General features: G+C 43.9%; 1 protein-coding gene across 2 annotated transcripts in view; it reads right to left on the bottom strand.

The window, feature by feature from the left end:
• Positions 1–17,958, bottom strand: part of ANAPC5 (anaphase promoting complex subunit 5) — an 85,876-nt gene extending 67,918 nt beyond the window's left edge. Inside the window, exons 1-2 of one of the 2 annotated variants that reach the window (XM_029570906.1) lie at positions 17,603–17,958; positions 15,370–15,449 (exon numbers count right to left, since the gene is read on the bottom strand). In XM_029570906.1, coding sequence (XP_029426766.1) covers positions 15,370–15,449; positions 17,603–17,803 — 281 coding nt within the window. In that variant the 5' untranslated portion in view covers positions 17,804–17,958. The remainder of the gene's footprint in view (positions 1–15,369; positions 15,450–17,602) is intronic. The other variant, XM_029570905.1, reaches the window with a different exon arrangement.
• Between the last annotated feature and the right edge of the window lie 7,912 nt (positions 17,959–25,870).

Below are 25,870 nucleotides of genomic sequence, written 5' to 3'. Positions count from 1 at the left end.
AAAAAGAGTATGATTTAGAGTATCCTATATAGAAGTTCTGTTTAAACTCGTCATAGTCTTCTAAACACTGCAGAGAGAAAATATCAATTGAGCAGACTCCCCGGAACACTATACCCCTGGGCGGGTATCTGGACTGATCCTTGGTACTACAGGAATGAAAATTAGCAGGTAAGAACCAGTTTTCCTTTCCCTGTATGTACCAGGATCAGTCCAGACCGCTGGGATGTACCCAAGCTGCCCTAAATGGGGTGGGACCCGGAGAGTCCCGCTCGAAGCACACTGCTGCCAAAAAAATCAACATCCGGAGCCCGGACGTCTAAACGGTAATGCTTAGCAAACGTGTGCAAAGATTTCCAAGTAGTTACTCTGCAAATCTCCTGCGGCGAAACACTGACTTTCTGCCCAAGATGCTGCTTGAGATCTGATCAAATGAGCTTTAAGACCATCTGGCACTTGCAGCCTGTGACATATATATGTCGAAGCAATAGTGTCCTTCAACCATAGGGCAACAGTAGCCTTGGATGCCTTACATCCTTTCTTAGGACCGCTCCATAAGACAAAAAGATGGTCTGACAACCGAAAGTCATTAGTCACTTCGAAGTATCGAAGAAGTATCCGGCGGACGTCCAGTCTCCTCAAATCATGAGCCTGAGGAGAATTCCGATCCAAATCTGGAAAGGCCGGTAACTCAACTGACTGATTTACGTGAAATGCCGATACCACCTTTGGCAGAAAAGAAGGCACCATCCTAAGCGAGACCCCAGAGTCCGAGATCCACAAAAACGGTTCCCTGCAGGATAACGCTTGAATCTCAGATATTTGCCTGGCCGAACAAATAGCCATGAGGAACGTCACCTTGAGTGTTAAATCTTTCAACGTAGCCCGCTTAATAGGCTCGAAGGGAGGACCGCAGAGCCCTCGGACAACCAGATTCAAACTCCATGAAGGACACACTGCACGCACCGGTGAGTGTAAATGTTTGACTCCATTCAAAAAACGCACCACATCAGGATGTCCTGCAAGGGACGTGCCATCAACTTTATCTCTCAAACATCCTAACCCCGCTACCTGAACCTGGGGCGAGCTGTACACCAGTCCTTTCTTTAAGCCTTCGTGCAAGAACGCAAGTATGTGCACAATAGTGGTATGGTGCGAGGACCCTTTCAACTCACTAACCAGGAATCGAAAACCTTCCATACCCTGACATAGATGAGCGAAGTAGAGGTCTTCTGCGCGCGTAGTAGAGTAGAAATAACGGCATCCGGATAACCCTTCTTTCTCAACTGTCTCCTCTCATAAGCCAAGCCGCTAGACAAAAGCGAGCCGCCTGATCGAAAAATACTGGACCCTGTCGAAGCAAATTTGGTAGGTGACAGAGACGCAAGGGACCGTCTACCGCCAAATTGATCAGGTCTGTGAACCACGGCCTCCGCAGGAACTCCGGAGCTACAAGAATAACTGGCCCCCGGTGTGACTCTATTCGCCTCAAGACTTTCCCCACCAACGGCCAAGGAGGAAACACATAGAGGAGCATGTAGGAAAGCCATGGAAGGACCAAGGCATCCATCCCTTCCGCTCCGTGCTCTCTTCTGCGACTGAAGAAATGAGCTGCCATCGCATTCAGTCGAGTTTCCATCAAATCCAGCCGGGGGACTCCCCACCAGCGAATCAAGAGCCGCATCGCCTCCATGGACAACTCCCACTTTCCGGGATCTAGCCATTGGCGACTGAGAAAATCTGCCTGGGCGTTGTCCTTTACGGCAATGTGGGACGCCGCCAAGCGGGTCAGATTGTGTTCCGTCCAGATCATCAACTTGTCCGCCTCAGCGGCCACCAGTCAAGCTCTTTGTTCCCACTTGATGATTTATGTATGCCACGGTTCTCACATTCGGGCCGATACAGTAAAGCGCGGCCGTGGTTACCTGGTTTTTAACCCGCTTTGGACGCACATTTTGGATGCATAAGGCGTACCCGCGATTCAGTATCGGCTTTTACGCATCCTTACCGCTTGCCGAAAAGGATGAGTATCCCTTTCCGCCCCCCGCATGTATATGACATGTTAATGATCGGATTAGCTATTCCCTCCGATACAGTAACGTGCGCCCAAATTATCGCCCTGTTAACCAGCTTATTTACTGCATCTTTAACCTGAATATTTACCGCCTACCCTGTCCCTGGCGATAGATGGGAGCCGTGCCAGGCTACGGGTTAAACTGTACGTCTCTGAGGCTCCGGACATGGACGCCTCTACGGGCACCGGAGAGATGGGCATCCACTAGGCGTCCTGAGGCTCCGGAGTCCAGCGGAGACACAGACGCCTCTACGGACGTCTCTAAGGATGCCTTCCTCCTGCGTCTAGAATAAGGCAGTAGTAGATGCTGAAATAACAACGCATAGCTGAGTTGAGAATACAAACTTGAGAATACAGTGCTGCAGATCCATGTATGTACTGTTAAATAATTTTTATGTGCTGCCAGTCAAACTGTACACCAGAGAGAGAATCCACAGTGTGGATTATCCACGTATGTACTGGGAAACTTGGACGTCCGGCAGGGCGCTCAAGGCAGCGGGGCCTACAGGCAGGAAGGTCCATGAACGGACGTCATAACCTTGGACGTCCAAGGTCGCAGCGTCTGTCCATGGACCTTCCCGCCTGTATCCAGGCGTCCATGGTTGGAGGCACCGCTGCCTTGAGCGCCCGGCCGGACGTCCAAGGTCACGGCTTGGATGTCCGGCCTGGCGCTCAAGGCAGCAGGCTCTGTAGAAAAGAACCATCCAATTACCTGGTGGAATGACATTTCAAATGACATATGAAATGACAGGTACCAGCGCACCCTGGATACTGTATAGGCGCTGCATACCGCTCTATACAGTAAATGGATTGCGAACGCCTACCACTTCATTGACGCGCTTTGGATGCCACTTGGATTTGCGTCTAATTTGAATACTGAATCGAGCGGTATGTGAATTGTTTGTAATAACAACTCTGATTAAGTCTTAAATCACACAATAATATATTTATTATACTGAGTATAAGCAATGGTATACGCAGGAAGCAAAGGTATACTTACAACAATGTACATAGCACATCTATGGTCTGGAACATTTGCTTAATTTTTCCTTTTTGCAAACTCTTTTTATATACATTTTCAATAAGCTACTTGATAACTACTATTTACTCCAAACCACAAGATTTCAGTTAACCTTGCTGCAAATACAGCTGTTCTTTGTTCCCGTTTGATCTTATCTTACTTCATATGTACAAACTTTCTTCACAGATACCCTTTTTCAGATCTGTTATCTTCACAGATACCCTTTCTCAGACCTGTCATCTTCTTATCTTATGCTCATCCTGTGACTTCACTTGTTGACGTTTCACCTGGATTCTGCTAATGTGTGTTTTGCTTTGCAAAACTAGGCCATAGTTCATATGTTGCTTTGCAGAACTAGGCCATAGTTCACCATAGCTTCTTCTTCTTTCTTCAGAGCCTTAATTCATTTTGAGGCCTCTGGTATTTTTTCCTTCAGGATATTCTACAATCCTCCCTTGAGCCAGATTGACTCTGGCTCACATTAGGTGTCTTCATTCTTCACACAGGGGAACAGCATAGAGACTAGGGTTTTCTTCTTTGTATCTGTGGACACCTCCCTAGGACCTCCCTTTTTTAACTGCTCTCACTTTCCGTTTCCCAGCTATCATCTGTACTGATTGTGGTTTGGACCATTCTAGTAGTTCTCAAGTTTATATTGCTATACGCTATCATATTGGTTACTGGTTTTGGTGTTGGCATCTTTGGTCGACAATATTGTAATACTGAACAAATACATGGAATACAAAAACATAACATTATACCTAAAACTAGTAATCCAAGAAAAACTCCTACTATCCCCTTCAAATGACTAGATAAGTTAGAAAACCAGGAGGTTATGGAATCCCACCAAGTTACTGAGATTCCTCCCTCAAAATCGCTAACTTGAAGTCTAGCCAGTTCTTGTATCTTTTGCATTGCGTTGTAAACTATATGAGAGCGATTAACCACTACTGTACAACATTCAGAGCTATTAAGTACCGTACACAATCCTCCTTGGGCAGCCAATATATAGTCCAGACCATGTCGATTATATGTAGAAACAGTAGTTAATTCATCTACCGTGTCTTGAAGAGCTTTAAGGGCGATCTCTAATTCATGCGTGACTACATGGAGGACAGATTGTAGTCGCCGAATGGCCATTCCCAATTCAGCTGCAACTGCAGGTTGGGCAAATGGTAACCATGAGGTATAGCTTAATGCATCTAATCTAGTTTTAGTTAAAGGGTAGGTTGAGTTAATATAATCCAATGAGAGTTGGATTGCTTGATCTTCAGGGACAGCTGAGGGAACACTCCTTCGGGAGCGGGTATGCATAGGGTGATTTAATGGAATAATTCGAGAAAAATAGTTAAATGTAACTAACACACAAAATTCATAGTATGCAGGGAGTTTGAGGAAGACTATTCCATCACACAACCAATAATGTCCAACATAAAGATTTGCAAAGTTTTGTATTACGGTATCATTGCTATTGTCATAAGGGCCATAAACAAAAGGAGATTTATATTTTCCTAATACACTACAAGGAACCAAAGATAAGTCATTTTCAGATGAACAGTTATTGTCTGCTATGTTGAAGAGGTCACACAGACGTGGACAGACAGTGTATGTAGAATTGAAAGTGCGTATATATTGGGTGTCGGTGGCTACATGTACAATCTTGGACAGATTTGCTATACATGGGAGGCAACCTGGTGGAGGAGATGCAGTAATATGTGAAAATGTGCAATTACAGCTTATTACAATGTCAGTGAAAGGGGTGCTGGGTAAGATGGTTCCCTTACGAATAATCCATGTTGTATTGTATGTGGAGTAAGTATAGTTGCAAGGAATAGGGTTCGGGGAAGTAACATTACTAAGGCAAAGAAAACCATTTTTTGGTAAATCAGCTGTAAGTGGGGGAGGTTTGGCATTACCCAAATATTGTGTCCATGTTTGTCCTGCTAATGGATCTATGGTCATATTGTGTTGTCCATTATCTTTAAATCCTAAAATATGGTGTAATGGAACTGGAAAGGAAATGGCTGGGACATGTGAATGGGCTTTTTGATGTGGAGTGCAGACAATACAATCAGTAACATCTGCTGGAAGAGTCTTTACTAATTCTTGTATTGTCTGTACCCACAAATTTGTTAAACCTGAAACAGGGGCCTGTTGGAGAGGGAAAGAAGTAACAAGTGGCCATGTATACGTTAGTACATATAAACAGGTTAGTAAACATAACATTTTCTTTTCCTGCAGTCGTCAGTCTACTTCAGAGAGAAAAGATAATGCAACAGTCCAATTATAGTATCGGATTAAATGTCCGTATATCCGACAAATGTACCCAAGTGGAATGTTCAGATAGTTTAGCAGCAGTATGGCTGAGGTCTGTGATAGTGAAAGGTCCAACGTATATCGGATCCTTCCAAGTCTTGTGGGTGTAATTCTTTCGTAGTACTTGATCACCTACTGAAAAGGAAGCGCAAAAAGATTGTTTAGGAACCTTTTTCGATTCAGTCTGTATGAGGTCTGCTGCTATGGCTACTAGGGGCTGAACTTTTTTCCAATACTCTACTTGAGTATCAGTTTGTCTTATTCTCACCGGATTCATAATCCGTCCTGTCTGTAATTGAAATGGAGTAATCTCATGGATTGTACCTGGCGTATTCCGTATATTCATTAAGGCCAATGGTAATACATCCAACCAGGTATATAATTTGTTTGTTTTGTTTTTATTTAATGCTGCTAGCAATACCCTCAATTTTGTTTTCAATATTCCGTTATATCGTTCTACCAAACCATTCGAGGTTGGCTTATAGACTGACACACGTCGATGGATAATATTACAGATCTCTTGTAATTCATTCATAATTTGATTATTAAAGTGTGTCCCATTATCAGATACAATTTTGATTGGACATCCATGGGCTGGTAAAATTCTATGTAAAAAGGTATCAATAACTACATGAGCTGTTTCTTTTGTACATGGGAAAGCTTCTATCCAATGTGAAAAGCTATCCACCCATACCAATACATACCGTTTTCCTTTAACTGCTTCAATCATATCAGTGTAATCAATGTGCCATTCCAAACCTGGTCCCTGGGGGATAGGCAAGTTACCAGGACTCACAGCTGGGCCTCGACGAGCTATATGAGTAGAACAGACTAAACAGTTATGAATTATCTGTACAGCTAGAGCATAAAGATTCTGGTTCCAATGATTACTTTGTATGCCTGCTAATAGTGCAGTGGCAGACAGATGCATGGTTGCATGCCATGCAAAGAAGTATCGCAACACTTCTGATGTTGTCAGACATTTTTTTCCATTAGGGTGGAGCCATTCTTTCCCTTTTTTATAACATCCAATTGTCACCCATTTCTGTAATTCCTCACCACTAGGTTGTTCATGGAGTATGTCAAGTGGCATGGGATATGGAGTATGCATTAATTCTGAGCTAAACCGTGTTTGCATAGTCATTAGTTTCACGGTAAGCACTTCTGTAGCAGCTTTATCTGCTAGGTCATTTCCTTGTGCCTCAAAGCTCATATGTCCAGTATGTGCTGGCGTCCATACTATAGCAGTTTTAGAACCAACCCCTTCCCTTTTCGATAATAAATTCAGTATTTGTTTCCAGTTGTTGATATGTTGTAAGGGCTGACCCGTGGCAGTAATCATTCCCCTTCTTTTCCATTTCAATAAATGGTATTGTAGAGAACTAACTACATATGAACTATCAGTATAGATCGTGCAGTGCTCTTTTATTCCTGAAGATTTCAAAGCTGCTATTACAGCAAGGAGTTCAGCTTCTTGTGCTGTTACACCTTTCCCTGTTTGATACTGTATTTTGGTAATAATATCTAAACTGGGTGTAACACTTAATGCTGCAAACGCTGCTTGCTGGTCTTTCTGTGCCCCATCTGTAAACCATATTAGTCCCTTGTCAAGGGGATCAAACTGGGTCAGTAAAAGGTCCGGGATGTCTTTTCTTTCAATTTGTCTCTGTACATTACTAGGAAAAAAACAATCTAGTAACTTATTCTGAGCTTTCGTGAGAGGTGCTGTTACTATATCTTGGCCAGTCAATATTGTTTGATATTTACCAAATCTGGTTGCTGTCAATGCAGCCTGACTAGTCGTTAGCAAATGATGTATTGAATGAGCGCAGTGTAAATTAACGAGCTATATGGCATCATAGCTCGCCATTTACCAATAGCGGCGACAATAGCAGTTAATAACTTTGGAATTTCAGGTAGAGCCATTTCCACTGGACTATAGGATCCAGATAGAAATGCCACTGCTTGTTTCGGTGTATCTTCTTGATTTACAAAAGCAGCCCATGTGTTTCCCATGTCTCGGACCCATATATGCACTTTCAGCCTGGGGTCTACAGTACCTAAGGGTTCAGCCTGTAGTAAAGTCTGTAATACATCTTGTATTACCATTTCGTCATCTTCAGTCAATTTTATTTGCGCATAAGACCCAGTACCAGCCGGTACCTGTAAATGCCTCAGTAGAGGAGAAATGCGCGCTGAATAACTTGGTATCCATTGTCGACAGTAATTAAAAGTTCCCAATAAACCTCGTAATTGCTTTAAATTCTGGGGAAACTCCTGTTTCTGTAGTTCTAACAATAGGTCCTTTGTTATGTGTTTAGTAGTTGAGGATATTATTTGACCTAGAAAATTTACTTGAGTCTTAGCTAATACACATTTCTGTTGATTACATTTATATCCTGCCTCACCAAGCCTTTGTAATAATTTAAATGTCCATTCACAACATTCTATTTTAGTTTCAGCAGAAAGCAATATGTCATCAACATATGTAAATAAAGATACTGATTTAGGTAAAACACTTCTGAACTGCTCTAGATCCTTGTTCAATTGTTTTGAAAATACAGTCGGGCTATCTGTAAAACCTTGGGGCATCCGTGCCCACCGATAAGCTTTTGTGCCTAATACAAAAGATGTTAAATCACGAGAAGCAGTATGTAAAGGAATTGCAAAGAATGCATTAGATAAATCAATGACAGAGTTGAACTTATATATGGGCTGTGTTTGTAATAATGTCAGAGGATTAGCACAAACTGGATATTGTGGAATCACTATATCATTCAATGCACGTAAATCATGAACAATTCTGACATCATTTTCTCCTTTTGGCACAGGGAACAAAGGAGTATTATAGGGTGACTGTGATTCTTCAATAATACCATGTTTTAACAATCTAGCAATATGTTTCATAGTAGGTTCCATTAATTTTTCTTTTACTGGATAAGGGCTCACATTTGGTCCCAGCTCAAATGGTACTGTTTTAATTCGATAAGCTGGAGCTGTTTTTGCTCTACCATAAGGAGCCTCTTCAGTGCTCCACAAATCTAAAGGTAGTTGATCCCATTGCCATTCATCCGGGATTTCATTCTCCTCCTCACTTCCTATTGAAGTGAGTAAGGAAAGGAGACTTTTAGATTTTGGGATTTTAAAGGTGAGAGTTAATCCAAATTGAGTAAGTAGGTCTCGTCCTAGTAAATTTACAGGGCAATGTTCAGCAATTAAGAATTTAACTGAAGCTTCTCTTTTACCTTGTGTAGTGTTAATTACTACTGGGGTTAATTCAGTTAAATGTTTTTTACTGGGCTTGACATCAAAGCCAATAGTGGTGTTTGTTTCAATGGATCTTTTTACAGCGCTTGGTTTAACACAAATAACAGATGATGTAGCGCCTGTATCAATCAAAAATTGCATTGGAACCTGCTGAGGACCTACTAATAATTGAATAAATGGCTCTGAATTATGTAAGAATACAGTATCTCCCTGGATCATTCCTCTATTCCCTGCAGTCTGTCAATAATTACCTTGGTCCCACACAGGGAATTGTGAGGGCTGTTGGCCAGCCTGTAACTGAGCTGGTGCTGATAACGGTGATGTCTGCAATGTTTGGTTAAGCGGCGGCGGTGTCTGTAAAAATGTTTGTTGATCAGGGACTCCTGATCGCCTGCATTCAGTTGCATAGTGTCCAAATGACTGGCAATTCCAGCACTGCACATGAGCTCTTCTATCAGGGGACGGTCTATTCATTATCCCTTGTGCAAAACCTCTTCCTCCCCTTCCCCTTCTCATCCCTCGACCTCGGGGGATATAGGAGGGATATGCTCCCTGATATATTCCTTCATACGGGGTACGCGGAGGACCCTGTATCACATAACAATCCTGTATATCACTGCCTTGTAGGTTTACTGTATCCTGATTTCTTTGTGTTTTCATATTCTTTTTCTCTTCTAAGTCCGCTATCTGTAATGTCATTAATTTGCTAGCCATTTTCTGTTGCTCTTTATTAGAAGTTCTTATCATTTTGCAATGCACTGAGGCGAAATGCATTAAAGTGTTTCTCACCTCTGGCCATGTTTTTGTTGAAAGTGCCACAACATTATTCAAATTAGTCTGCATATTTGCAGGCAAAGTAGCATAGAATAAATGTAAAAATACAGGGATGTTTGGCTGTATATCAGCATCCTGCCCAGTTTGTGCCTTATACATGTCCATACATTTTGTCAAGTGCATTGCAAAATCAGTTAAGCCATCCCATTTGGTTGCAGTGATGGCCGTAAAATCTATACTTGTAGGATACAGGACATTTAAAGCATTTACCAAATCTATCCTATCTTGGCCTTGGAAAGGAATTCCGTCGGCAATATGGGTGAGAAGCCTTGGACGTGCGCTTACTGCTGAGAGTTGTGGTAAACTAATGCCGGAAGCTGCACATAGCGCCTTAAAATCCCCTATGGCTAAATGTGTTCCGGCCGTATTAGTATCTATTGCCTCGAGCCAGAGCCTTGCTCCTTTATGTATACTAGGCAATTTTTGTATAATCGTACTAATATCTACTGGTGTATATGGTTTATAAGCTGCAATGGGTGGCTGTTGCCCATTATCTCTTAAGAAGATAGGAAATTCTTTCAATTCCACATTATCTTTCTTGTTTCTTACTCCCTTAGCAGGTGGCGAGTTTAAATCTTGTATACATTTTAACCATATGTCTAAACCTTTTTGGATAAATTCCAAATCTTCTGACTCCTTGCAATATTTGTTGACTAATTCCCTTATTTCTGAAAGCTGTGCTTCAGTTACTGGCCCTTCCGGGTGGCAAGGAGTGTTTATATTTGCATTGCCTAATTCTGTCTTAACAGTGGTCCACCATGGAGCCCCATATGAACCTTCCTCATTCGTTTTAATCCTTTCTTTAATCATCTCTGGTGTCAAGGATGACCCTTGAGCCGTTTCTGTTGACCGACTCTGTGGGGTTTCTGATAACACATTAACCCGTAATTGCTGACAGTCCTTGCCATCGGCAGGTGTCAGGTGCACTAATCCCTTAATTTTAAAGTTATCTGTTCCAGGGAAAAGCTCAGCAGCTTCCCGTTCAAATTTAGCTGCTTGTTCTAAGTCCGGATATAAGGGTTTAGGCTTTTGTACAGGACCTTTCAACGGACCATAGCCTGCTGGTATAGGCATTAAAATTTCGTGATCACTGTCTTCCAGCAGGGGACATGTAGTCACATATGGGGGCGGATTTAGGGATTTTGATCCTATCTCACCTATAACCTTATTTTTCTTTTTTATTTCTTTATCAGCTGTATATAAGTCACCTGTCACTGAAAATAAATTCCAGACATGCAGGTGTTTCTTTAGACTATTTTTCTTTTTATTATCTTGTAGGAATGTTAACAATGGCAATAAATGACTAAGTTTCAAAGATCCTTCCATGGGCCAGGAAAAGGAATCTTTAGCAGAGTATTTACCCCATTTGTCATTTGTTTTCTTAATAAGGTCTTTTTCAAATGGAAATAAATTAATTACATGCTGGACAGCCGTACATGTATCATCACTGTTAACATATAATGTACGTACCGTGGTAGGCTTTCCTAATTGTCCTTCTGGGACCCTTTTAGGGGTTGGGTGTGTGTTAATCATTTTAAACTGTCGTTTACTTAGGCTACGCACATATAACTGTATATAGTAACCAAAACAAAATAAGAACACAAAATATATACACGCTAATATCAACCCACACAGTAAATACAAGAAAAACAACAATTGCTGCAGCGTTAAAACCTCAGGCGCCTTTTCTCAAAACTATCACCACGATTTACACAGGACTCCTGGCTTTAATTACCGATCACTCCTGGACCAGTTGATCAAGCTGGGCCCTAGGGGATCACACCAGGAGAACGTAAATCTTCTACTCTTCCCAAGAAATAATCAAAGTTGCTTCCGCAAACATGTGACGAATGCCCGCATTCAATCCACCAATTGTTTGTAATAACAACTCTGATTAAGTCTTAAATCACACAATAATATATTTATTATACTGAGTATAAGCAATGGTATACGCAGGAAGCAAAGGTATACTTACAACAATGTACATAGCACATCTATGGTCTGGAACATTTGCTTAATTTTTCCTTTTTGCAAACTCTTTTTATATACATTTTCAATAAGCTACTTGATAACTACTATTTACTCCAAACCACAAGATTTCAGTTAACCTTGCTGCAAATACAGCTGTTCTTTGTTCCCGTTTGATCTTATCTTACTTCATATGTACAAACTTTCTTCACAGATACCCTTTTTCAGATCTGTTATCTTCACAGATACCCTTTCTCAGACCTGTCATCTTCTTATCTTATGCTCATCCTGTGACTTCACTTGTTGACGTTTCACCTGGATTCTGCTAATGTGTGTTTTGCTTTGCAAAACTAGGCCATAGTTCATATGTTGCTTTGCAGAACTAGGCCATAGTTCACCATAGCTTCTTCTTCTTTCTTCAGAGCCTTAATTCATTTTGAGGCCTCTGGTATTTTTTCCTTCAGGATATTCTACAGAATCAAAATATGCGCGCGGCAAACGAGCGGGTGCCCGGCCCTGCCGCACTGTTTCTTATGCGTCCTTACTGTATTGGCCCGATTGTCAGATAGAATCCTCACCGAACAATGCTGGACTAGCAGGAGAAAATAGCACAGTGCTAGACGAACCGCCCTTGTCTCCAACTGATTTATGGACCACTTGGACTCCTGAGCCGTCCATCGACCCTGCGTTGAACGTGACTGACAGTCCCCCCCCCCCCCCCCCAACCGGAAAGGCTGGCATCCGTTGTCACGATTATCCACTGGGGATTCTCTAGGTCCATCCCCTGTTGTAAGTGATTGGAAACCAACCATCATTCTAGACTGGTCCTGGCTGGATCCATGAGGGGTAAGGGCAAGTGGAAGTCCTTGGACTTGGGGTCCCAGCGGGAAAGCAACGCCCTCTGCAAAGGTCTCATATGAGCAAACGCCCAGGGAACCAACTCCAGAGTAGATGCCATAGAACCAAGAACTTGCAAATAGTCCCATACCTTGGGCAAAGGGAGGGCCAAAGACGTCGAACCTGAGACATCAGCTTGCCCATCCTCTCCCGAAGCAGGAAAACCTTGTCCACAGCCGTGTTGAAACAAGGAGAGACGGAATGGAGGAATGGGCCGGCGCACCTTCATTGTGGAGCCTTGTTGGTGGAGAATCCATGGGAGGACCCGTCGAGCTGAGGCCGTCTACCGCGAAAGGAATGAGCTTAAGCCTGAGACCTTGCCGAGGAGCAAAGGACGACCCCTACCAGTACGAAAACGGTGCTGACCACGAAAACAACCCCGAGACGCACTAAAGGGGGGAGAAGATCTGGGCCTGTCCTCCGGGAGCTTGTAAACCTTGTTGTCCCCTAAGGACTTAATAAGTTGCTCCAGATCATCCCCAAATAACAGCTTTCCTTTAAACGGGAAGGAACCCAGCTGAGACATCAGCCGGCCAATTACGGAGCCAAAGAAGCCTCCTCGCCGAAACTGCCGAAGATATCGTGCGCGCAGAGGTACATAGAAGATCGTACAAAGCATCCGCTGTATAAGCCACTGCCGCCTCCATGTGGTCCGCCTGTTCCGCCTCTGCCAGAGGCAGCTCCTGAGTTGTAATTGCTGAACCCATCTAAGAGTAGCTCTCTGCATGAGACTACTACAGACGGCACTCGGCGTGAGGGCTACCAACACCTCAAAAATCCGCTTGAGGAGAACCTCCAGCTTCCTATCCTGCAGATCCTTGAGAGCTGCCCCTCCATTACCGGAACTGTTGTGCACTTGGCAATGGCTGAAATGGCCACGTCCACCTTAGAGATCTTAAGAAGATCTAAGGACTCGTCCGGCAGTGGGTAAAGCTTTTCCATGGCCCTACTAACCTGTAGGGTGGCTTCAGGTACGTCACATTCCCGGGTCATACGCTGTAATAGCATCGGATGAAAAGGAAATGTTCTAGGAGGAGCCCAAAGACCCAACAACACAGGATCCCCTGAAGAAGTATCCACCACCTGCTGCAGAGCCTGAATATCCAGTTCCGTTACCACATGCAGAATCAAAGGGTCCAGCTCCTCCCAGGGAAACAACCGAATCACCCGCGGGCCATCCCCTTCGACCTGAGCGGAATTGTCCACGTCATCGCTCGTATCCACCTGTGAAGGGTCCGGCAGTGGGGATGTAGGAGGAGTGGAAAGCATTGGTACCCCCTCATCAGGGGCTGGACGGCGTAGAAGGGTCCTAGGATCCCCCTGATCCTCCCCATGCCTAGGGATCTTTGCAGGAGAAGCATACTGCAAATCTAAGTCTGCCTCGGCTTCCATATGAGCTTTGGCCAGTAATAAAATAAATTGCGAAGAAAACGGGTACTGCCTCTTTAAGGGCCCCCCAAGGCAGGGGGAGGAGAAGAATCATGCCCCGAATCGCGAGGCCTTTCAGGGCTCAACGTAGACAGAGAAAGCGGCAGGAAATCCTCTCCCCCTGAGCAGTATCGAGACCCGAGTCGGGCAAAATGGCCGCCGTTCCTGCGTTTATCAGGGGCAAGCCGCTGCTTTTGAGCAGTTTGATTCCTGCCTGAGCCACGCGATCGCGGCAGAGCTAATCTTGTTCCTGTAATCGGCACCTGTGAAGGACATTCGCCCCCGGGGCTACAGCGGGAGCAGAGGCTTTCGCGTGAGAGCCATGCTGCCGGCTCTCCACAAGCTGCACACCGTGATCCCCGCTGAGCAGTGAACAAAAAATCAGCTGGGTGAAGAAATTCACTCCCTCCGGAGACCCAGGAGATTTCAGTATGCTCGCTCTGCTTTTAAAAGTATTTATTTATTTATTGTCAGAGCTGCTCAACCAGGGGAATGCACGTCCCTGGCCTTAATCAACAAATAGTAGCTCCCACCAGAGAAATTAAACGTCTCTGGAATTGAATGGGGGGAGGGACCGGCCCACCGGTAAATCCCCCCAACTCACCGGGCTGTGTCAAAATTCTCTGGGCATTAAGGTCGTAGGGCAGAAGCCCAGCCTTGCCTGCTATTATATGATTTATTTCTCTTTTTTTTTTTGCTACTTACTACAAGTTGATCTAGTCAAAGGCACTAAGGGTAAAGAATCCCTTCACTTAAAAAATAATCAAGAATTTTGTCAAGGATCAAGACCGCAGGTTATGCCATCCTTCATCTGCTGGAGTCAGAGAAATGCTGAAGGATCGCAGGTGGCACACCAGGTTATCAGGGGGTGCCTTTCAGCTTTTTCTCTGACTCCATGGAAGGGAGGCATAACCCAGCGGTCTGGTCTGATCCTAGTATGTACAGGGAATATATTTATATCAAGACCTAGTGAAACTAATCAGGCTCTCTGACCCAGCTACCTAAAGCTGCTCATTTGTGAGAGCACCAATAATACCGCCAGGCTTGTGCCTGAGCAGATGAAAAAGGACCTCATGGCATTGGAAGTATGAGTTAGGGGGCAGGGGCATAGGTGGTGGTCTTAGTCAAGGGCAAAGAATAACAGCACAGAAAAGAACAGATAAAGTGTAATGGTTTTGTCTCCAGGATGCTGTCACGTCTTTAGTAGATACTACACATTTCTGGCATATGGACATCCAAAAAAGTCAGGAGAGAAGGAATAGTATTACCCAATTACACTGAGGCATTGTTTGATCAAGGAACTTGCTCGAGATCACACAAATAATTAGGGGCAGAGGAGACTCCTTAATCAAGAATTTCCCACAAATCATAATTAAAAGCTCAAACTTTGAACTATCCTTTTATGGAGAAGTGGTTTCCATTACAGGTTCTGTGATGAAGTTCAGATGACATCCAAAAAAATAAAACTCCATTTTATTAGTTTATTATAAATTCATAATGACTCTACTTCTCCAACATCCCAGTGTCCCTTTAATGTAAGCTACAGAGTAATATCATCAAATCCTACCTTATTTTCACTAAATTTGCCAAACTGGGACAGCACTCATCAACAGCCTTGATCAACCGTGAAAGCGTCATATCAGGACCCTGATACATGAAATATGGGTTAAAAGCTGAATGGACATAATTGGATTCACATGCAAAAATCTCCTGAAGTCATAATCTGAAACAGGGCACAGCATAAAAATGCATCCAAAAATCTGAGAGTCCATTATTGAGCCTAAATGTTCCAACAAGTGTTTTCTACATAAAATGCACACAAGGGGCTCAAAACAGATTTTGATAGTTGGTAACTAAGAGCATCAGCCTGGTCTACAAGATCTCAAGAGGTTTATGAAACCTTCATCTTGTACATCCAGTTCCCACATACTTATAGGGGTGTTTCATGCTGATATGCTCCTCTTCCCAAATACTGAAGTTTCACAGCTCTTTATAAAATTATTGTGCTGGAATCAAAGCTAAAGGTCCAGAAGGCTTACTTATTGGGTAAAAAAAGACAATTTTGTCTGTATGGAGCAAAGAGGAGCCACCTGCGTTCTGGCACTGTTGCAGCCTTTTTCATAATCTGAAGCAGCTGGAAAATTTGGCATCTCGTAGGGTGTTTTTACAAAAGGATCTTTTCCTGCTATTTGGGAACAAGATATTCAAAACCTTCCAGCATACTCCTGCAGTTTAGTTTTGAACTGCTAGTATGGTAAGGGGTTTGGATAATTATTAGTCATAGTGTATAGGTATTTGCTGGTAAGACTGATCCCCTGTGGGGGGGGGGGGGATGCCAGTCACAGTGGTGACCTGCTACTAGTTCAGTGTCTCTAATTATCTTCTTTTCCTTCAGTGATAGTAGGACAGTGCTATGGGAAAAAAAAAAAAAAGCTGGCACTGGCTGTTATTGGGACTGACAGCCAGATGGGCTTTCCAGATCTTTTGACTATCTCACCCTAGCTTCCCTAAAAATTCAGACTGAAGCTGTAAATTATTGCTGGGCAACATCTGACAACACAATAACAATTTATGTTTAAGCTTCTTATTAAAAAAAAAAACAACCAAAGTACAATGCAAGCATTAATCTGGGGTACAAGGGTTCTGAAGTGCCCAGGATAGTGTCACAAGAAAAATCTTTTTTTAAAACATATATTTAGTTGGTATGGTATTGGTTATTTTGGTCTATTTGTACCTGTGTTTGCATTACAGATGCTTGTGTGTTAAAAGTAACCCCCCCCCCCCCCCACCCCCGGAGGCAGCCGGACTGGCAAAACACGGTCCATGTTGGGGGATTTTGTTGGGAAATTTTCATTGTACTAAAATGAGCAGCCGATGTTTGAAAAGAAAATAAAGACTATATATAAATCAGACCAAAAAGTTTTTTCTGCACTTCTATCTTTCATATCAAGTTACTATTAGGTAGCACCTCGATGTCAACTACTAAACTACAAACATGGTCAAATCAAAACATTTGTGAAATGGGGTATTTCAGCATGAAACTCCCTTTATTTATTTAACACTTTTCTAAACCGACCTTCATGGTTGAGGACCATATCAGATCGGTTTACATCGAAAGGGGGAAACTGTAACAAACCATTGGTAAAAAACAGGAAGGACAAAGTTACATTCAACAGGGGTAGTAAACTTGGAAGCCTTTGAAGTCTGACAACACTAAATTAACATACTTAACACTCTTAAGATTGGCAAATGTGAGAATCTGAACATTTCTAAAATGTTTTGCCAGTGTTATTTGCTATCAAATTTATTATGTCTTCTATTTCTTGTAGACTTTTCCTAGGTTCTATTACTTTTTCAATTGAAATATGAAAGACTAGGCTGTCCCAAATAACGACTGACTTTTTTTTTTTTTTTTTTACTATGGTACAGCAGCAAGCATATGCAAAAGGCTCAGCATCAGATCAACATGAACTAGCCGAACAGAGTGAGCCAGTCCTCCAAAACTGCATATACCGGCAATGGTAACATAGCTATAAACAAACGTCTGACTTTTCAAAATCCCATTTTTAACAATCCCACAGTGTCCCCAGTGCAGATACATATGAAACCGTAGGTCAAGTTCTCCATGCTTATGCCGCACGCATAAGCCTCGCCTCCTGAAACACGTGCAAGGATCAGCTTCTACAGGTTACATAAATATCGGGTGATGGGAAATGCATGCGACCAGCTGAGAGGTGATAAACCTAAATGATGGCGTGAACGATCCAGCAAAGAAAAGAAGCAAGCAGCACGCTCCGGACCTGAAGCAGGGGCAGGATTAGCTTATTCAGCCGCCTCTTCTCCATCAGGCTGATTTGGGGGCACTTGGTCATGTCTCGGAGCAGTACCAGCACGGAAATCTTGTACGGGGTGACCCAGTCCTTGATGCCAAACACATTGGCGTGCACCACCCCATTCGTCATCATTGGGTTAAAGTACAGGCTCTCATGGACACTAGCCATGACGGGGCCCGGGGGCGAGCGGACGGGCGGCCAATTCCTTTCCTCCGATCCAGCTTGCAAACGGGTTCCTCACTGCTTTCCACAAGTCTTCAGGACCAGCAGCGATACCACTGAAAGCGCGCACTTCTGGTCACGTGTTGCGGCACAGTCAATCAGAATCGGCTTGCTGCCTAAGAAGGCATCACAGCACAGCGTCGCGGTCCGTCGCTTGGAGAGATCCGGTGTGGAACAAAGAGAGTGGTTCCGACCTGCAGCTATTGGAGCAATAAATGGTCGAGGAGGCCGGAATGCAATATGTGATGCCTGGTTAGGGTAATTATATTATAAAGTATGGGTATATGAAAACACTTGGACGTATCGAAATAATGCAATTATTTCTGCATTTCAATTTGATTGCACCTACAGAGTGCAGGACTGGCAGTTATGTTTGTTTTCTATTTCTGTTGCCACACAGAGGGCATGGGAGACCATTTACAGCCTGCATCCTTTCATATTTGATCTTGCCAGAAAGAATAAAACTGCTGCCTTTGATCAGCTTGTAGGTTTGACTGTGATGCTACCACTTGGTCCCATATCTCCTGCAGCCTAGCAGGTTCATCTGTCCAGGTCAGGACTAGCCAGTTAAATGAGGATGAACTACTAAGGGATCCTGAGCTGCTGAATGTGATGGATTAACTAGCTGGGGGAAGGAGAGTTCTAAACAGAAAGACATAATAAAGTAGCAAAGCTCATCCACTGGAAACTGTAAACACTAACAATACACTTTTGCACTATCGTGTTATTGAACTGTAAACACTAGGGAAAATAGCACTGGGAGAAGCACTGGGTCAATAACCCTGAAACAGTTGTAAAGAATGAAGAAGTTATGATCACCTGGGACATTCCTATTCCAACTAATAAAAAGGTTGATGCACAAAACCCTGACATTGTAGTAAAAGAGACAAGCACAAGAATACTTGTAGAAGTATCAGTACCAAGTGACTATTCTGTGGAAGAGAAAGAAGATCCTCAAGTACCAAAAGATGCAATCAGAGGTGTAGAAAATGTGGCAGAAAGATACAGAAATAGAACATGACTTGCCATACTGGGTCACATTAAAGTCTATCAATTCCAGTATCCTGTTTCCAGCAGTGGGCAATCCAGGTCACAAATACCTGGCAGAATACCAAGGGGTAGATAGATACCAAGCTGCTTATCCCAGGAATTCCTGCAAGTCTCCCTTAATAATGGTTAATGGACTTTTCCTCCAGGAACTTGTCCAAACCTTTTTTAAATGCAGCTACACTAATAGCTTTCACCACATCCCCTGGCACCAAATTCTAGAGTTTAATTATGTGTTAAGTAAAAACATATTTTCTCTTATTAATTTTAAATGTATTACCCAGTAACTTCATTGTGTATCCACTGGCCTTTGTATTTTTCAAAAGAGTAAACAGCTGTAACGTTTACTCGTTCTATTCCACTCATTATTTTATAGACCCCTTCAGGCGTCTCTTCTCCAAACTGAAAAGTCCTAACCTCTTTAGCCTTTCTTCACAGGAGATTTGTCCCATCCCCTTTATCATTTTGGTCACCTTTCTCTGTACCTTTTCTAATTCTGCTATATCTTTTTTGAGATGTGGTGACTAGAATTGCACACAATACTTAAGATAAGATCGCACCATGGAGCGATACAAAGACATTATGATATTCTCTGTTTTATTTTCCATTCCTTTCCTAATAATCCCTAGCGTTCTGTTTGCTTTCTTGGCGGCTGCTGCACACTGAACAGAAGATTTCAATGTATTTTCAACGATGACACCTAGATCCTTTTCCTGTGTGGTGACTCCTAATGTGGAACCTTGTATTGTATACCCCAGATCAGTCCAGACAAGTGGGTTTTGCATGCCTACCAGCAGATGGGGGCAGAGAACCAAAAACTTTGAGGCACTGCTACACAACCAAGAGTGCCAGTATTTCTCTGTCTCAGCAGATGGAAGAGGTACAAACGTGTAATCTGGAGTTTAAGAAAAATAAAAAATATTGAGGAAAAGAAAGAAGAAGCGAGAAGCTGGGAGACATTCCCTGAGGTGTTAGGTTGCTTTGTGGGCCATCCCTCAGGTTGAACCGGGCAAGCGGGGGTTGATGATCCCTGGGCAGTTTGACCTGCAGCAGATCCAGGAGTCTGACAGTCAGGGGTCCTGGTTCCCTTTGATTTCCTTAAGGCTTCTTCCCAGAAGAGTGACCAGCAGCAGGGAAGTATCTTGTTTTTTATCCTGTTGGACTTTTCCTGTCCTGGGGCTGCTATTTCTTTAAGAAAAGAAAAAACAGAAATTTGCAGTGGTTAGCATTGGGGCCATTCCTTGCTGTTTCAGGGCAAGCCCGGGCTGGGAAGGAAGTGGTTTTTCGGCGGTGAGTAATGGCGGGCTGCTCCAGGAGCTGAAGGCTGCACTTAGCAGTGTCCCTCTCTTTGTCCACATGCCATGATTGCACGGCTCTTAGCAGGCCCGACCATGTGCAGGCAAGATGGTGCCAGCTGCAGGTTCCCAGCATCGGAAAAGGTGCCGTTCCTGCGGTTTGATTCAGGGTCATTTTAATTCAGCAGCTTTATGCCACAATTGTGTGCCCGGTGGTGAGGGGTCCTTTGGGAAGACCGAGGCCAGTAGGAGGCCCACATGGTCTCAGAGCCCTGTGCCAGACTCCGCAGTGGGTCTGGAGAGCCTCTCAGGCAGGAAGAAAGTGACAGTCAGGAGGATGATTGATCTCCTCGAGCCCAGGGACTCCCGGTGATTCCGTCAGAGGAAGCAATGGGGAGGAGGATCAGGCGACCAGCCCTGGATCGGATGGGGGTGTTGCATCCGTCGGTCTCAGACGGCTTCGACCTCTATGTCTCAACTTTCTTCCTTCTCTTTCCTCAAGCCTTGGGAAGATGGCTGCTGCCGCGTCTTCATGCCGCTCTCTCCGGCGTCCCCGGAACGGCAATGGTGACGGTGTTTGCCATGGATTTCCTGAGGGCCTCCTAGAGTGCGCGCGCGCACACCACCCACATCTTTATCCACATCATGGCGGGAACCTCAGGGGCGTCCCCTCCGAGTGATGTCATGACATCTGGGTATTTAGCCTGCCCTTTGTTTGCTAACAATCTGAGTTAGCAAGGATTGGATTGCCTCCGGTCTAAGCTGCTCTGCCGCTTCCCAGCTGCCACAGGAAACTCTCTCTGCCCTTCGGGGTATTTCTTCACTAACCTGGTTACCCGCTCCTCGGGGGCCCTTCTGCTCTACTTCAGGTACCTATCTTGGGATACCAGGTACTCGCTCCTCGAGGGCCTGCTCTCCCTAATCTGGTGCCTGCCACTGAACAACTTCTGCCTGCCAGGATCTTCATCAATACAGCTATTTACTTCAGTGAATAACTAACCTTGTCAGTCTGTCTCACCTTCAGCTTCAGTGCTGCGAGTCTGCATCCGGGACTTCTCTACTACCTTGTGCAGCTACCAATTATCTGAGCGTGGGACTGGTCTCCTCTGCTGAGGACCCCTGGTCTACTTCTACTGGATTACCTCACTGCTGCTGCCCCTGGGCAGTACCACCAAGCTGTATAATAAATATGAATTCTCTGTGTCTGCATGTATAGAGTCTAGCCTAGTACTGCGGTTACTCACGGGGCTCCTCCCTGTGGGAGTGGCCATCACCGCAGTACCCAAGAATTCACTCCAACACCTCAAAACCATAACAGATTGCTAACTCCATGGATTCGGCTCAGCTCACTGCCTTGCAGGCCATTCCTGGCCTGGCCCAGCGAATCTCCGAACAACAGAATATGTTGGATAATCTGACTGTTACCTTTAACCAGTTACACGCACAGATGAATACACTGACTACCGCAGGTAAAGAAGTTACACCGCCAGAAGTGACGGTCAAGACCTCAGTGCCTCTATCTGCTCCAACACGCTTCTCGGGTGAAGTTTGGAAATGTAGAGGATTTATCAATCAATGTTGCATGCACTTTTCCATGCAACCTATCCATTTTCCTACAGTGTATGCCAAGACCACCAAATCCTTTCGTATCTGGACGGAAGAGCGCTGGCTTGGGCCTCACCGCTGTGGGAGCGCAATGACCCTATCCTGAATGATCTTGCCCGGTTTCTTGAACTGTTCAAATCAGTATTCGATGACCTTGCCCGGTACTCGACAGCAGGATCAACTTTGGTTCATCTAAAACAAGGTAATTTATTTATTTATTTATTTATTTATGTTTTTTTATATACCAACATTCAAGACCTTTACCAGACTTCGCCATTGAATTCAAGACATTGGCTTCTGAACTACATTGGGACCCCAGATGCCTGAAGACCCTCTTCTTTGAAGGCCTGAACAGCGGATCCTCTGCAAGGCAGTGCTGTAGTGGAAAAAGACTGAGAGTTATGAGCACACAATAAGATTAACATTTAGAGTCCCAATGTAGAAATAGGAGAAGCTTCGAGACAGGGAGAGCAGGCCCTCGAGGAGCGAGTACCTGATCCCTTGGAGCAGAGAGACTCTGTAGCGTTGTACTCACTTAGTAGTAACAGAGATTCCACTAGTCGAGAGGTCTGGTACTGGAGCGGAGGGCAGACCCTCGAGGAGCGAATACCTGATTCCAGTGAAGCAGTACTGTGGAGAGAGATGGTTTCTGTACTCACTGATGGTAACTGTAAGTTGGTTCTTCCAAGTAGAAGGGTAGAGGTTGCAGGCAGTGACACAGGGAACATGGGCCCTCGAGGAGCGAGTACCGGTTTCCTGATAGTACCTGAAAGAAGCAGAGAGGCCCCCGAGGAGTGGGTACCCCGTTAGAGACCCCGAAGGGTAGTAAGAGTTCCAGATAGCGCTGGAGTGGCAGAGTAGTTTAGGAACAGAGAGCGAATCCCATCCATACGAATCCTGATGCTAACTCAAGGCCGATACAGTACAGTGCGCTCCGATGGAGCGCACTGTTAGCCTGCTATTGGACGCGCGTTTTCCCTTACCCCTTATTCAGTAAGGGGAGGAAAACGCGCGTCCAACCCGTGGCACCTAATAGCGCCCTCAACATGCAAATGCATGTTGATGGCCCTATTAGGTATGTGCGCGGGATACAGAAAGTAAAATGTGCAGCCAAGCCGCACATTTTGCTTTCAGAAATTAGCGCCGACCCAAAGGTCGGCGCTAATTTCTTCTAGCACTGGGAAAGTGCACAGAAAAGCAGTAAAAACTTTTTTTTTTTTTAAATATTTTATTGATTTATATATATTTATGACATACACAGTCATTAATAATACAGATATCCATATCATAGACAATTTTCATCATCAATCTTCTAATCTTTACAGAAGAAAAACAAACTAATGCTTAGACAAGATATCTTAGTTACCATGAAATTAAGACAAATATCCCTTATTCAAAAAGGAGCTTACTTTAAGAAACTTATATTATGCAAAGAAAATGAAAGTGTAACATTCAAGATCAACAACTAAAATCTCACTCTGCTTTATTTCCCAATAGCTTTTTTGCTTCTAGAAAAGATTTTAAATCTTCTGGCTCAAAATATATGTATCTATTGTTTTCATAATTTACTAAGCATTTGCATGGATATCTAATTAACAAGTGAGCACCCACTTGTTCAGCAAGTGCTTTCATATCTAGAAATTGCTTTCGTCTCATTTGTGTCGCTCTTGTGATGTCAGGGAAAATCCAAATCTGATGGTCATGGAATTTCATTAGTCTATTTCTAAAGAACAGTCTTAGAACATTATCCCTATCAGAGGGAAATACGAATTTAACCAAAACCGTCCCTTTTCTTTCTACCACTTCTTCACTAGAGGATTCTAATATCTGAGAAATATCCAAGGGTGATGTCTGTTCCTCCAATAGATTAGTTGATTTTATGAAGTATATTTTAGAAATGGGAGGAGAAGCTTCAGATGGAATTTGTAAAATTTCTAACATATACTTCCTAAACTGATCTTGTAAAGATGAGAATCTAATTAATGGAAAATTTATGACCCTTAAATTCAGGTACCTCATCTCATTTTCTAATCTTTCTTGATTACTAGTATGTAATTTCCCCCCCTGTATTAGATTAACTTGTATCTTTTGTATTTGAGACACCTTTTGCTCAACGTCTACCAATTTCTCATTATATTTCTTTACTTTTTCCTCGTTTAGCTCAACACGATGATTCATCTGTAAAGTAATGGTAGTTAATTTTGAAATAGCATTTTCTAGTGTAACAATAGCAGTCCAGTCTGAGTCTAGTGTTATCACAGAAGGTTTCTGTAAATTCTTCATGGGAGATATTGCAGATGAGTCTATCAACCCAGAATTCATCATTTCTTCAAGTGTACTGGGTTGTCCATCCAATCCTCCCTTCAAGGATGGTTCTTCCCTCTCTACTGAAGATGTATTGGAAGATTCTTCCAACAGTCCAGTAGGAGTATTAGCAAGCGGTGACTTGGTTTGCAACATATTCTGACAGGGTGGGGTTGGAGTTGCCGGAGCTCCCGGACTTAATGATATTGGCGAAGCAGGCAGGTCTAATCCGGGCTCCTCCGGATGGCTTGCAGCGCTTCTCTCGGGAGTATTTTCTGAAGCTAATCTGAAAAATGTCTCAATTTTTCTTTGAGTTGAGGATGTCGAGGGAGTTGCAGCTGCCATCTCCCTCAGGCGTCCTTTCCTCTTAGTATGCGGCATTTATAGTACTATATATTGTATCAATTGAGAATTTAACAGCACTTTCAATACAGTTAGTTGTTGGATACTGCCTCAGAGATGGAGGAGAAGGAGGTACTAGATAAAAAAAAACAAACCTTGGTTTACTTACATAAGGAGAGGTGTGAAGAAGCCAGCCGGACAAAGCCGCGCGCGCCTAAGGGGCGCGCGCGGCTTGGGCGACGCGCGCCAACGTCGACTGCGCGCCGTGGGTGGGACGATTTTATAGTCCCCACTGGATGACGTCAGACGCGGAAGTGATCCTACCCGGTGGGGCAAGGCAAATTCTCACCCTCTCCGGCTTCAAAATATTGTAATTCCAGGTAAAGTCAATAAGATCCAGTGTCTCCAGAACTCCCACGGGCTTTTCTTCACTCCTTCTCCTCAACTAAGCACCGTGGGCGGGACGATTTTATAGTCCCCACTGGATGACATCAGACGCGAAGTGATCCTGCCCGGCGGGGGCAAGGCAAATTCTCACCCTCTCCGGCTTCAAAATATTGTAATTCCAGGTAAAGTCAATAAGATCCAGCGTCTCCAGAACTCCCACGGGCTTTTCTTCACTCCTTCTCCTCAACTAAGCACCGTGGGCGGGACGATTTTATAGTCCCCACTGGATGACGTCAGACGCGGAAGTGATCCTGCCCGGCGGGGCAAGGCAAATTCTCACCCTCTCTGGCTTCAAAATATTGTAATTCCAGGTAAAGTCAATAAGATCCAGCGTCTCCAGAACTCCCACGGGCTTTTCTTCACTCCTTCTCCTCCACAAGGTTAGAAATTCTAACAGTGCGTGACTACCCAGAGAATCATTTACATAGATTGTCATGTCAACAGCATGATAGATTATCCCTAAACTACCCTGAATATTTCTCCAAGGTGGGGCTCATTTACCATCACTCTTTAGATAGTCCTGTGTTCTGTTAGAATCTTGCTGGTCAGGGCAATTATCACATCTTAGGCTGTGTTTACAGATGTCCCTGTTAATGGTGCCCCTGTAGTGACAGTCCAGCCTGATGTTCCAACCGTTTGTGACCCTATAATTACCGTATTTTTCGCTCCATAAGACGCACCTGACCATAAGACGCACCTAGGATTCAGAGGGGGAAAATTTAAAAAAAAAAAAATTGTGCTAAACCGGCTCTGCGTCTGGGCGTCTTATGGAGCAAATTAGGGGAGTGCATAGTTTTTTTTTTTCTCCCCATTTTGTTTTCGGGTCTGGGGAGGGCCATTTCGGTCCACTCCCCAGATCAGAAAATTTTTCTTTCTGTGGGAACCCCCAAAACCCCCCCCCCATCCCAACCCTTTAAATTAACAACCTCCACCCCCCTGACCCCCCCAAGACCTGCTGAATTAATTTCCTGCA

The sequence above is a fragment of the Rhinatrema bivittatum genome, chromosome 11 (assembly GCF_901001135.1).
Source record: "Rhinatrema bivittatum chromosome 11, aRhiBiv1.1, whole genome shotgun sequence".
Classification (NCBI taxonomy): Eukaryota; Metazoa; Chordata; class Amphibia; order Gymnophiona; family Rhinatrematidae; genus Rhinatrema; species Rhinatrema bivittatum.
Note: the sequence above shows the minus strand (reverse complement) of the source record. Positions and strands in the feature narration are given on the sequence as shown.